At 35.0% G+C, this 14,298-nt stretch overlaps 1 protein-coding gene and 1 long non-coding RNA gene across 4 annotated transcripts in view; one reads left to right on the top strand and one right to left on the bottom strand.

The window, feature by feature from the left end:
- LOC130053329 (uncharacterized) overlaps window positions 1-8,696 on the bottom strand; it is a 49,155-nt gene extending 40,459 nt beyond the window's left edge. Inside the window, exon 1 of the long non-coding RNA XR_008801886.1 lies at window positions 6,040-8,696. This is a non-coding gene — a long non-coding RNA (uncharacterized LOC130053329). The remainder of the gene's footprint in view (window positions 1-6,039) is intronic.
- The window catches only part of LOC125674089 (inhibitor of apoptosis protein-like), a 21,580-nt gene continuing 15,976 nt past the window's right edge, over window positions 8,695-14,298 (top strand). For 2 of the 3 annotated variants that reach the window (XM_056160395.1, XM_056160396.1), the window contains exons 1-2: window positions 8,752-9,067; window positions 9,164-9,219. In XM_056160395.1, coding sequence (XP_056016370.1) covers window positions 8,752-9,067; window positions 9,164-9,219 — 372 coding nt within the window. Of the gene's footprint in view, window positions 9,068-9,163; window positions 9,220-14,298 lie in introns of all 3 variants that reach the window. The other variant, XM_056160394.1, reaches the window with a different exon arrangement.

The raw sequence follows: 14,298 nt of genomic DNA, 5'->3' as shown, positions 1-14,298 counted from the left end.
CGAGATATTCTCGAGAGGGACGTTAAACAATATTCAATCAATTCAATCGATTTAAATCAATATTGGTTTTGATAAAAATAAATGCACATTTATGATCAGTTATATTACACTGTTTTCAACTTCAATAGTGTCAAACAAAGTGAAATCGTCGTTGATCAGAACTGGGTCAATACGCGTGCTCGTTTTTTGAGTGACTCTTGTCGTTGTTGTATTGTATTTATCATATGTGATGGTCCAATAGAAATTCATTGATGACGTACGAGCGTGGATTTACGAAATCGATGTTTAGATCACCCACAATGGCCTACATGTTTCACAATGTTATGTGAGTTAATTTCCACTGATTACAGAGGGTGCACAGTGCACTGTCTTTTCGCCTGAATCTGTCGTCTTTTCGTTTTGTCGATCAGACGACAAATTATGTCGTTAATTTGCGGGTTTTATTTGTCGTCTTCTCGCCTATATTTTGTCGTCTTTTCGTTTTGTCGTCTTTTCGTTATTTCGAGGCGAAAAGTCGCTAATTATCGTTTTGTCGTCTCTTCATTTTGTCGTCTTTTCGCCTCGAAATAACGAAAATTTAAGACGACAAATTGTAAAGTGGCACAAATCAGCCACCATAGTATGTGGAGGATTCGGTGGTGTCCTCTTTTCTCTCGAGTTCAAAATCAAGTGTGTCGCCGGTCATCGCCGGTTAACCCGAGTACGCCGGGTCGTTAGAATCAAGTGACGGTGTGCTAATGGAGACCGATGAGGCTTGATGGGATGCTAAAGCATGTGATGTATGTGTATGTGACTTCGGCCCATCCGAACTTCGCACGTTATAGTTCACTACACTTTCATATAAACTTAAATGGCAATCACGATCGATAAACAGTTTAAAAATCTTTGAAAAGTTGTGCAATATTTTATGTCTATTGCAATTATTTTGATACTCAGAGTAGCGCAAATGAGTCATGCTATTTTTAAAAAAAATTCTCGGGGGTTCCCCACGAAATATCCTGCATGGGGAAATGGAGTACCCCTCCCACACTTACGCTTCGGTGAAATCCTCAGCCTACAGTCTTAAAAGATCACGTCCCTGTCCTCTCGACCCAAAATCGGGAAAAAATATACTTACTTACAATCTCTTATAACAAATACAAATGACAACCAAAAAAAAAGTCATTATACTTTATGTCTACGTTATATGTGTTGAATATTACAAATGTGAACATTGCATATATTGTGCACAAAAAATGTTCTCACATACCAACTTGCACACTTGGCTCACACATACATAAATTTAAAAAGTTGTGATAATTTTACACGCTATGGAAAAGAAGAAAGAAAAAAAAAAGCACCATAAAATGCAGTCCTGACTTTGGACATGGATACTATATTACATACATACAATGTAATTATACTTCCGGCAGAGCTTTCCACTTTTCCCAGAGAGAAACAGCTAAATTCTTAAAAGAAATATATTTTTCAACGTTATAATTGATTTTTAAAAAGTTTATCAATTCAAGTAAATTTTGCATTTTCCCACAAAATATATTGTTGGAATACAGCATTATGAAGTTTATAACAAAATATTTATGACTAAAAGTACCTCAACCTGTACGTTTTGATATAGTATTATAAATATGTAGACTAAGATCATTCCAAATATTTAGTACATTTTTTTCACATGAAGAACGCATGCAGAATAGTTCACATTAGCTATTACAGAGAGTGTAGATATCATTATCTATAATTTTGATTTTCTTCAGATAAAATTTAACAGGCACTATTCTGTGTAAAATTCTATACTGTAACCACTGGATAGAAGAGTTGGTAGATACTCTAAAACACGCTTTAAATGTATCCTTTAACTCCATCTCTATGTGTCCTTTCAATCGCATTTCATCATTCTGTTTTAAACAAGAGGCCCATGGGCCATATCGCTCACCTGAATCACCTTGGCCCATATCTGAAGACTTTCCATATATATTTGCATGTAAAACCTTAATCCCTATTATGGCCCCGACCTACACCTGGGGGGCCATGATTTTTGCTTGAATCTACACTATGTCAGAAAGCTTTCATGTCAATTTCAGCTCTTCTGGCCCAGTGGTTCTTGATAAGATTTTTAAATGACCCCACCCTATTCTTGCATTTTTGTGATTATGGGGCTTTAATGAATATTTGAAGGCATATTTGGACACAACTATAATAGGAAAATACAGTGTATGTTTAATTTTTTTTTATATTAAATTTATTTCTGCTGGTGGACTGTTAGTCCCCGAGGGTCTCTACAGCCCTGTACCTAAGTACTTCGTTACTAGCTTGAAAATACGGATGTATATTTAATTGCTGTTATAAAATTTAGAAATTCATTTCAAAATCAAGAATTATCTCCCTCACGCATAGCTCTTATCCTTAGACGAATTTGACTCCGCTTTTTTGGTACACTGTTTTCCCTATAATAGCTCTAAAACTTCATTGTTATTTCGGATTTCAAACATTTCGGTTGGGCAGCACTGAAGAGACATTATTTGTCGAAATGCGCATCTGGTGCATCAAAATTGGTACCGTATTAAGTTTTACATTTATGAGACAGCAACACAAGAATACAACGATATTAGGTCTCAACCGTGCGCAGCTTTTTGTGCGCCGTAAATCGAAGGGTTTTGTTAGGGGTGGATCTGTAGCTCTCTGTTCCGTCAAAACTACAGTTCTGCAGCTAATTTATGATTGACTATCACATGTATATATCTTTCATTTCCTAATGTGTGTCAAAAAATTAGATTGATTGATTGTATCTTGCTTAACGGCTCGCTCGAGAATTTTTCACTCATATGGAGATGTCACCAAGACCGATGAAGGGCTTCAAATTTAGGCCTATGCTCGGCGCTTACGGCCATTAAGCAGTGGGGTTTCTTTAGCGTGCCACACCTACTGTGACACGAGTCATCCGTTTTTAAGGTCATCTCCGAGAACACGTGACATTCACACCTTATGCCGAGCGTTTGGCGATGGAACTGTCACTACCTGTCACTACCTACTTAGGTATGTCGCGGCCGGGATTCGAACCCCGGCCTTCCGCATGCGGGGCGAACGCTCTAACCTCTCGGCCACCGCAGCGGTTCATATGAAATTAGAAATTATGTAAATAATTTGTTAAAATGTTTACAATTTACATGTACATATTTACAGTTCTAGTAGTTTAGAAACTATTTTTGTGCCCCCAAGATCGAAGATTAGGGGGCATGTTGTTTTTGTCCTGTCTGTCATTCTGTAATTCTGTCTGAAACTTTAACCTTGCTAATGACTTTTGAACAGTAAGTGATAGAGCTTTGGTATTTCACATGAGTATTCCTTATGACAAGACCTTTCCATGGGTATCAACATTTTTGACCCTGTGACCTCGACCTTGGAGTTTTACCTACTTTTTAAAAACTCTAACCTTGCCAATAACTTTTGAACAGTAAGAGCTAGAGCTTTGATATTTCATATGAGTATTTCTTGTGACAAGACCTTTTTGTGGGTCCCAACATTATTTTACCCAGTGACTTTGACCTTGGAGTTTGACCTACTTTTTGAAAAATTTAACCTTGCTAATAACTTTTGAACAGTAAGAGCTAGAGCTTTGATATTTCATATGAGTATTTCTTGTGACAAGACCTTTTTGTGGGTCCCAACATTATTTTACCCAGTGACTTTGACCTTGGAGTTTGACCTACTTTTTGAAAAATTTAACCTTGCTAATAACTTTTGAACAGTAAGTGATAGAGCTTTGATGTTTCACATGAGTATTCCTTGTGACAAGACCTTTCCGTTTGTACTAAACTTTTTGACCTTGACATTTGACCTACTTTTAAAAAGATTGACATTGGTCATAACTTCTTGCTGGTAAATATTAGAGCTTTCATATTGCACTTGAACATTTTTTGTGACAATATATTATGGGGGGGGGGGGGGCATTTTGTGTTTCACAAACACATCTTGTTTTATACAAGTTTGGTGTGTTTACATGTCCATCTCATTATAACCTTTTCTGTGATACTGCAAATAGCGATGAAAACCCAGCATTGCAATTTATTTAACCCTGATCAGGCATCATAAAATAAGGGGTTAAGAGTTCTTCCTGCTTTCAACTTTCTCAGACACCAGCTTCTTCAAATAATGTATCTATACCCAAAGGCGAATCCAACGCCGGCGACCCCACCCCTCGTTTAGTGTGTTTCCCCAGACCTCTGAAATTGTAACCCTCCGTTCATAAATTTTTGGATCCGAAACTAATTGCACATGGTATTTAATCAACTTCCAATATGTACTTTGTGCTGACTCACCCCTCCTTTTTCCAACTTTTAAAACTTTGTATCAGTCAAGCAGAAATCTTACATCAAAGGGGAGGCGAATTTTATTTATATGTCGTAACTTTCACAGGGGCCTAAGATACCATTTTTTATTTTTATAATTAAAAGAGTTCGGTTATACAATCTGTTTCGTTTCGTTTCAGTAGGTTTCGTTTCGGTGGGTTTCGTTTCGTTTCGGTGGGTTTCGTTTCGTTTCGGTAGATTTCGTTTCGTTTCGGTCGATTTCGTTTCGCACTTTACAGGTACCCATCAAAACTGGCCACAAGACTAGGAGGTCACAATACAAGCATTCCTTTAGATATTCGTTTTGGTCTCAAAACCATAAAAAAGGAACATACTTCAAGAAAATTTCGATTTTGAACACTTCTTTTCTTATATCAAAAACACGGATAGGAAGTTGTATGTAAATCTGCAATTCAAGACCTATGTCGGATTAAAGTATTTAGGCCTATATGGAGAGTTTCATATGAATTGTCATATTAGCATAACTGCACCACTTCTGAAAGTTATGCATTTAATAATTTGACCCCGTCTTTCAGTACTTTGATATAGTAATCATTATTAAATTCTTGAAACCAAATATTCCCTAACCTTTTCATAAGTGATTCAGGACTGATCATTTGGCCATAAATAATAGTAATTAGGCCTATATATGTACAATGACCGACAGACAGTGGGCTGCAGTAAACTTATGCAAATACGTAGGCCTTCTTTTGAATAAGATTTTTTAATCTCAGCAGGCACATGGATACATGCATGCAATTTTTAAATAATTAATGTTTTTGCAAGCCAATAATTCTTCCACATATATATATTTCTTTACACTAAAAGCGGTCATCTAATGTAGTTTTCTTAGGTTTCTCTTGTATTTGTACAAAATTGATGTTTTTATTAGAATGATTAATCAATATTGATATACCTTGAGATATACTATATTCCTATACCATTTATATATTTAGAGGGGCAAAATGGTTGCCATCGCTTTCAAAGCTAATGTCGCTTCGTTCTGTTTATTCACTGTTTAGTCAGGCAAGCGCAGTCGTGAAATATCCGGTATCACGACTGCGAAACCTGCGCACTTAGTTTAGATCAACTTCAAGTTCACGTGATAACGTAAATCGTTCTGGACGGGATTTCTGTTCCTGTTGTTGATGGATAAATAAGCAAAAGACAGGTAAATGTTGTCATCATGTGGGTATCATCTTACACAAAGTGACACAAATTGTGTAGTTTAGCGCTTTCAGTTTCAAGACGCAACGGCGCTGTTCGTACGATACAGCATTTTTGTAATGGTCGAGTTTTAACATGTCTAACAAAAAAAATATCGATTTACTGGGTTAGGAGGATTCGAGCAGAACTTAAGATAGAAAATAGGATTTGTTCTTTTTTAGTAGTATGACAGTGTTCTAAATTTAGGTACTAGGCCTAAGTCTATATTTATACGCGGATTTTTTGAAGTTTTATTTTTAGAATATGGCTATTAATAGTTCGACATGACACCATTAATACGGAGGTCAGTGCCACAAAAGGCCTATTATATTTTAGGCCCAAACATTTTGGACAATTTTATTTTAGCAGTTTTAATGCATATAAAAAAAATATTTCAACATTTTTGTCCAGCTGACCAGTTTCGGTGACCTTATTGATATTATCACCGCGATTTTCTCACTTGGATTAAATAAATAAATAATACACCTACCTTTAAAGTAATTAAATTCCTTTAATTTCATCCAGAAATTCCAACTCCATTAGTACGTTAATTGAATAGATTTTCGTAACAAAACGCATGTCACTGCTCCTAAAACGTTGACTTCACCTGTTTCGGTGACCATTGTAAGGATGTTCTCTATATTGTCAAAATGGCTGACTTCCTTTTAAAACATGGATGAAAATATGAATATTAGCAATATTTGTCTATTCATTTATAAAAGTCATCGCATAGCTGAGTCATATATATGGCAAGAAATCGGAGCAGTTTCTCCCGGGTGACAATTTTGTAACCAGGTTACACTACAAAACAGGGTTACAAGGTTAAATGCAGGGTTACAGAGGTTATGAGGAAAATTTTGAGATAAATGGAGAAAAATCCTGCATTCTGAGGCCTTCTGGTGTTTATTAAGGCCAAAAAAAACCCCATGATTATATAGACAAAATATGAAATAATAATAATACCATATTTATATAGCACCCTTTTCATACACTATGTATGCTCAAAGGTGCTTTACAATGCATATATACCTTACAACAGAATGTTATACACATGATACATAGAAAATAAATAAAACATTAAAAAGCAATGATATAAAACGCGTTATCACATGTAAACAGTCTGTAGCTGTACCTATCCTGATTGTACATATAAAACATGAAAACACAAGATACCATAAATATGCTAGATAAGAATAAACATCAGTTTCAGGGTGTATTAAAATGATAATAATGAAGTACACACACGCACACACAGCATATAATGTCTGTTATAATACATTAAAACATGGATTTTTTTTTTTAATAAAAATCACAAAATGGTACTCGAAAACTAAGACACACAGTCAAAACAGATAAGATAATCTTAATGCACTGAAACAGCAAACACGAATGACTGAAATGATAGAAACTAGTCCTGGAAAACTTGATGGTAAAAATGTGTTTTCAGTGACTTCTTGAACGCACACAGTGTTCTACAGTCCGTTACATGAAATAATAACAAAAGTAAGCAAAAACCATGTGAGATCAGTACTGTTGTTTAATTTTCTTTTTCAAGTTTACAAGTCAATTTTTCTGTTTTTCTTGTTTTTGAACAATTTAACAAGTTGATGTAAATCTTCTGAATCATTGGCCGAGTGGTTAGAGCATCGCGCTCAAAATAACACGGCCTCTCACCTCTGTCGGCGCGGGTTCGAATCCCACTCGTGCTGGTAAGTGAGAAAGTTTCCCAGTTTACTTTCGGAAGGTTGGTGGTCTCTTTCCCAGGTACATTGTATCTGGGTTCTCTCTTCCACCAATAAAAACTGGGCGCCACCAGATAACTGAAAAATTGTTGAGTGTGGCGGAAAACATCAATCAATCAATCATTTGACAAATTCTTTTCTCCTTCCTTACCCTCAATACAAACGTTGTTACGATACATTTCCCTCTTCCGTGTCCAACTCACCTTCTTTTGTTTTGAACTTTTGACTCTTAAAAAGCTTCTCAATTGTTGACATCCCAACAGCATCTTTCCTTGTAAATCTTTTCAGATATGAATTCGCATTATGCAACATTATTACCGATCAATATTACTTTGAAGCTTAAACTTTAAAGTTGACGATATAACAAAAAGCGTTTTAATGACGAAGAAGGTAAATCAGGATATTTAATAAAACCACAATCGGATTAAAACAGAAAAACCACGACATATCAAAAATAAATATTTTTAAATGTTGTGTTAATAGGGGAATTTTCCATCTTCAAGAGGGGAAATTTCAGTTTTTTTTAAGAGGGGAAAGGTACCCTTTACCGGTAGTAAAAACAGCATTGATAAATGGAAAAATACATAGTGTGAAAAGGAAAGCCATATCGGGCGAGGAGGTCACTAACTAACTGTGTAACAAATTTAATTATCACGTCGGGGGAGTATACATTCACAAGAAAACTTCCTGACCTAGTCCAGATTCAATTTTGAAAAAATCATGGCCCCCAGGAGTAGGTTGGGGTCACAATAGGGTCAAAGTTTTACATGCAAATATATAGGAAAAATCTTTAGATTTCAACAATTTTGTCTGAGGCATGATAAAAAGTTATACAAAAATTGAAAAAAAAATTAAATTAAAAATGCTGTTTGTTAAAAGTTTTAATTTTTGTGCTGACATTAGATAAATTGGACTAACATGAACATGATGAACCAAATAGAAAAAATCGAATTGAGCTGTTCTGAGTTGATACCGAATCAAGCTAAACCCTGAATCGTCCCAGCCCTATTGAGAACTAACTCTTGGTTTAATTGTTGATGATATTCCATACATGGATTGAACATGATATTACATGTTGGGTTGGATGAAATATGATTTATAAAGAAGCAACACATTGACAGCTAACTCATGCCCTTAATGCACTGAACGCTTTCTTGCTTTGATTGTGATAGTACACAATGTCATGTATATAAGCATTTCCACGAGTACAGATAACACATCTGAGGGCCGGGGCTTATATGTTTTACAAGCATTTGTAACATTCTGGTTCTCCTTTCACCCCTACCCCCTTCTTGTGTGCATATATATATATGACATGAATACATATACATGATGGGGGAGGGGGTAAATATGATATTACCCAATACCATGAATTTTAAACCTCGTCTTTTGTTTCACTTCAGATATAACTGGTGTCCTTTCTACCTTTGAAATGGTACATGTAACGTACTGAAGAGAAAATGTCGGATATATCACTTGTGGAGAATTGTACACTAATTCTTGCTTGTGTATATTGTAAGCATGCAGATAATGGCAGTGCAGGGATTGAATGTACTGCTGATGACCATGATGACATTCATCATTTGCTTGGTTGGGGAAGGAAATTGATTGAGTACACAAAATTGGAGTCAAAAGTCATGGAATCGGAAATTACGATATTTTTGTATAAATCTATAAACTATTGTGATTTTTTATATCAACATCCTGTGACAGAATGCATTGAGTCAAAAGAAAAAGGTCGGGAAATGAAACATAATGGCGAAAGAAGAATGAACAGTAAGTTAAACCAGTTGCATGTAAATTGATATTGAAGAAATGTACATCAAGTAACTTCTTTGACAGGATGGACTCTTAATTGTACTCTTGTTTCAGTTTTACTTCCTGCAATGGATGGTTTATTTCTGCTTCGGATTCTCAAATGTATTAAGGTAATTATACTAATAGAATAGATCTATAACAAGGAAACATATATAATTAAGTCTTAAAAGTTTCATGTGCTACAGCCAAGGGTCTGTGAAATTGATTCTAAATACCTGTACATTTGACATCAAAATAATTCTCTAAAACAATATGGATTATTGGTCTGCAAATAACTAATTGTGGGAAATCATGCCTGGCATCAATCTGCCTTATAATGTTTATAAAGTAAACCAATAATAAAGGAAATTGGACAGGCATTATTTTCAGCCTTGTTTAGGCAAGTAACATCTCTCATATCTATCACATGGAAGGTCATAATTAATGAGTCTAAGGGTGGCCAACTCGTGACACCAGCAGAGTTTGTGTGGGGCTTTTTGAGACACTGAGACAGTATTCTACTTGATGTGATGTGCTTACATCCTGCAGGTTGTCGGTTACAATTTAAAGGGACTGGTTCACGATTTTTGATAAAAATATTTTTCCTTTTTTATGGTGAAAATTAAAAATATAAATAATTTAATGCTGACAGCCAAAATTTTGACCTTCTGAATGCAAGAGTAATAGCAATATTTTAGCCTTAAATCTGTGTTATGTTAACAAAGACTCAAGTCTTTTTATGTATACAAACAAACAAGTGAAATATTGATTTTGTAATATAAAACATCTTAATTTTGCATAATCTCAAATTTGAACTTCTAGATGACACATTTTGCGCCAAAAATGCTTGAAATGTGAAAGATATGATAAACTTGGATCGATAGCCATTTCTGTTAAAAATTTCATTAACAATAGCATACTGCAATCTTTGTTTACACAACAAATAATAAACTTCTAGCTGTGATAATGTATAACCTTAATTTTAATGTGAACTCTTTTAAACACATTAGACAGAAGATTTTAATCATTAAAAGTGAAAAAGAAAATTTTAGGGAAAATCGTGAATCAGTCCCTTTAAGACAAACCTTGACAAGGTTGACCTCTTCAAAGTGTTGTGGCAGACTTCAATATCTTAGACAGTGACAGACTTCAAGAAGTTTTGCTCAGTTGTGTGTACGTGTGTATACATGTATGTATTTAAACAATAGAATGCTTTCTTTGTTTTTTTATTTGTTGATGAAGGTAGCAAGCATTACAGAAAAAATTCGGGCTATGCAAATTTTTTCTGCAATGTTTGCTTCCTTCATCACCAGATAAAACAACAGAGAAAGCATTTTTTGTTCATTTTCATAATTTTATGTATTTTTTAAAAGTATAAACTAAATTTAAGTACTAGAATATCATAATCATTTAAGTATTCGTTATATTAAATGGAACAGTCATCACACCCTTTGACCTTGATGTAATGATTATGCTGAATCAAACTAGTTTGCAACAAGCATGTATTCATAGTGAGGATGAAAGCATGTCAATTTGGAAAGAAATATAAAAGAAAAGTTTCCGTCAGTGTATATATATATATATATATATATATATATATATATATGTGTGTGTGTATATGGTGTATTAACATATATCCTCTTGTGGGCACTGTTGCTGAAGTCTCTAGATCCCCATAGTAGATAAGCTAACTTTGTAGGAAGCTGATCAATGCTAATGTACCACAGAACCACCAACAAGAGATGAAATCAGAAAAAAAACCCATCAGAGGCATGAAAAATCACCAGGAGTTGATATCATCACTGCAGAACTTCTAAAAGCAAATTCTGACACAGCAGCTAGTTGATAAGATACAACATAATTTTCAAAGAATGGAGAGAAGAAAGTGCACACCTCAAGATAGGAACAAAGGGTGGATTGTAAAGTTTCAAATAAATGGAGATGTAGCATAGTGTATTTACTGGGGAGGAGTACAGGTAATATGAATGGTAACAACAGCAAAGATAACGGGAAAAATTATCATCACATCAGAAAAATTAGACAAACCATCACAAGAAAATAGAAGAAAGGGATGGTGTATAATGGAGCAGATATACATACCCAGAAACATCATAGAACAAGCAGTAGAGTGGAGATCAAATCTATGCATACTATCCGTTAATTTGACAGTGTCCATCATTAAAGCAGGGAAAATTCTGAACCTGTGAACCAGTACCGAATATCCTAGAAAAACTAATAACAATGATCAAAGTAATGTACATCAACAACAAGTGTGAAGATAGAACATCAGATATTGCCCTCCTGTCAAGCAATAAAAACCACATGCAATTCTAATCTGATACACTGAAATCCGTATCTAAATCAATGGGATTAATTGTTAACACTGCAAATACTATGAGACTGAACATCAGCAACAACTGCACATAATTAATGGAAGAACGATTTAGGAAGTTGACACCTATAGTGCAACTGTGAGCAAAGAACCAGAGACAGACAAGACTGGGTCATGCCAGAGAAGCCTTCAACTGACTAAGGTATGGTCAAATAGGCAACCTCTAAAACAAAACACACAGAAAAACTGAAGATCTTTAAATCAAATATTATATCTGTTTTGGTGTATGGCACTTAGACCTGGAAGATGACTAAAGGAGATGAGAACTACTTGATGCCTTTTTCTACAAGTGTATTTTAAAAGATAAGGAGAATATTACGGCCTGTAAGCGAAAGGACTATACCATGAAATGGAAATGGATAGGGGATACACTGAAAATGATGGAGAACTAATAGCTAGGCCAGAACAACCCTAGATGAAGACTGAAGGAAAATGGAGAAGAACTGCAGAAAAAGAATGGGAACAGCTTGGATTCATGCAGGTATAGGGATAAGTCAGCCAGGACAGGAATTTTCTATGTATAGCCGAATTCTCAAGTTAAGATTTGAAACTCAAGAAGAAAAAACTGAGAGAGAGTTCTGAAACCCTTAAATATATGTAACTTCCTTTCAAAGTAAAAAAATAAAAATGCCCCCCCCCCACTAGAAAAGAAATGAGGATTTTTTCTTCTCAAATGTGATGGTACATGATGTTATGATATATGTAAAGAAAGACAACTCCTGAATTCTTAACTGTTAATAAAGTGAGGCCTATATTGATTGTGCATTAAATTGATGTGATACTTTCTAACTGATGAGGATGTACGTAGCAAATAAACATTGTTCAAGGTTGGGTTGGTATGTTCATAGCAGATCAACTTATTGACCTCAAAAGTGATTTTCACTAAAGCAATAGAAACATTAGGCGTTAATAAGGACTGTTGAGGTGGTAGTAACTAATTAATGAATTATAATCAGCAGTATATTTATATGTATGAAAATTTGGAACATGTGGTTTATTTTTATTTTCACAAACTCACAGAGTCACTGGCAAGTAAGGAGAATCCCATCCTAATTCTTTGCTAAATAAAACTTTGTTTATGTGAATGGATTAAAGCTCTCAATGAAATATTCCTGGTAATATCAACAAGGTTTCACTTTCTTATTCAGTTAGATAAGCTGCTTGTGAAACTCACGGTCAGACCATTTGTATCCCAATTTTCACTTGTTATTGCATGTCCTAAAGCCGTGTTCTAAGTATAGAACTTATGGGTAAGCACTAATATTGTCAGGTTTTTGTCCAGAGCAGCTATAAATATATACTATGCAAGTAGATACCACTCATTTGCAGATGGCTCGAACATCATGGGTATTTCTTTCTTACAATGAAATCATGAAGACAATTTGTCTATCATCGTGCTCAAATATTTCAATGTTAGTGAAATTCATGCTGGATTTCTTTTAGGGATCGCACCATTAAAAGGAGGTATATATATGTAAATAATGGTCGCTGCTAATGGTAAATTAATCGACGTATTCTTAATTAGTAATCAAATTTTGCCCAGTTTGTCTGATTTGGTTTATTCATGATGTCCATTGTCGTCAACTTCCAACTTCTCATATTATTAACTAATGAGCCAATCTTGAGTTTTTACCATTAGTTTCAAGGAACAAAAATTGTTCCCTCAGAGACTGAGGGCATGACTACTGCCCCTCTCCACCCTCAAATGATGCAGTCCTCAGAAATCTTCAGGAAATCTAGCAGACAAAAGACAAACTCTGCCTAGTAATGAGGAGCAAGGAGGCGTAGTTGCGATATTTGTGACCCTGGGGATTAGGGGCTGTGGTACCAGGGTGGGGTCCTATGGCTCATAACGTGCAGTAGTGAAAGTGCATTTTTTCTTTAAATATAATTTAAACTCACAAATCATGGACCCAGGCTCAGAGGTTCTGTTGGTTCATATAGTGAATATGCATTTTTTATTTCCTTTTTTATCTTTTTTGTGAACAAAAAAAAAAACTTCTTAACTCTTGGACATCAAACAAACAAAATGTTAGTGGTTCTGATGCTAGGGTGAAACTCTTACTCTGGTATGAAAATGCATTATTAAAATTTATCTTCAAAGTCTTTTTGACCTAACAAACGGATATATATCTATGAATAGAAATAATTAGGAGTGTTGCTCTACCAGAATTGGAAGATTTATGGCCCAATAGGGGATTTTAAGGGACAATGATGCTGGACACAGCTTCTAGTGAAAATATCTTCATAAGACCAACAACAAAAAAAAAAAAAAAAAAAAAAATTGTCTGGACTTCTGGACATGAAACTCATTACATAATCATGACACTAATTGTGAAATTAATGACCTGTGAGTGAGAGATTCTGGTGTCTGTAGTGTTAAGGATAACTTCAAGAGTGAAAGTGCAATTATTTCTTGAAAACTAGTTACTACATGTAAGTACATGTATATTGTGATAATGATGAGAGATCTCTTATCATTGTGTAATATATTCAGATAACAGTCAAGGCCCTGGAGTCTCTTGTTGACTTCTCTAGAACCCCATGACCAATTTAACCAAATTTAGTACAGAGATTCATAGCTTACGGGAATTAAGGTTGTTTTTTTATGGCGTCGAGCTTTGCTCGAACGGCATCTAGTCAGCGTGTACGACTGAATCAGCTGAAAAGTTTACGCAACCGAAAGTGTCAGACTATCGATGCTTCCGCGGAAAAATCCCGCGCTGTTTGTAATGGCGTATGAATATCTGTACTGTTTAATGATTTACGACATTTTAAAGTTGTTAATGAGAAACAAATGAAAATTATCACATTGATT

This window comes from Ostrea edulis, chromosome 3, assembly GCF_947568905.1.
Source record: "Ostrea edulis chromosome 3, xbOstEdul1.1, whole genome shotgun sequence".
Taxonomy (NCBI): domain Eukaryota; kingdom Metazoa; phylum Mollusca; class Bivalvia; order Ostreida; family Ostreidae; genus Ostrea; species Ostrea edulis.
The sequence above is the reverse complement of the archived record's forward strand: the minus strand, read 5'-3'. Positions and strand labels throughout refer to the sequence as shown.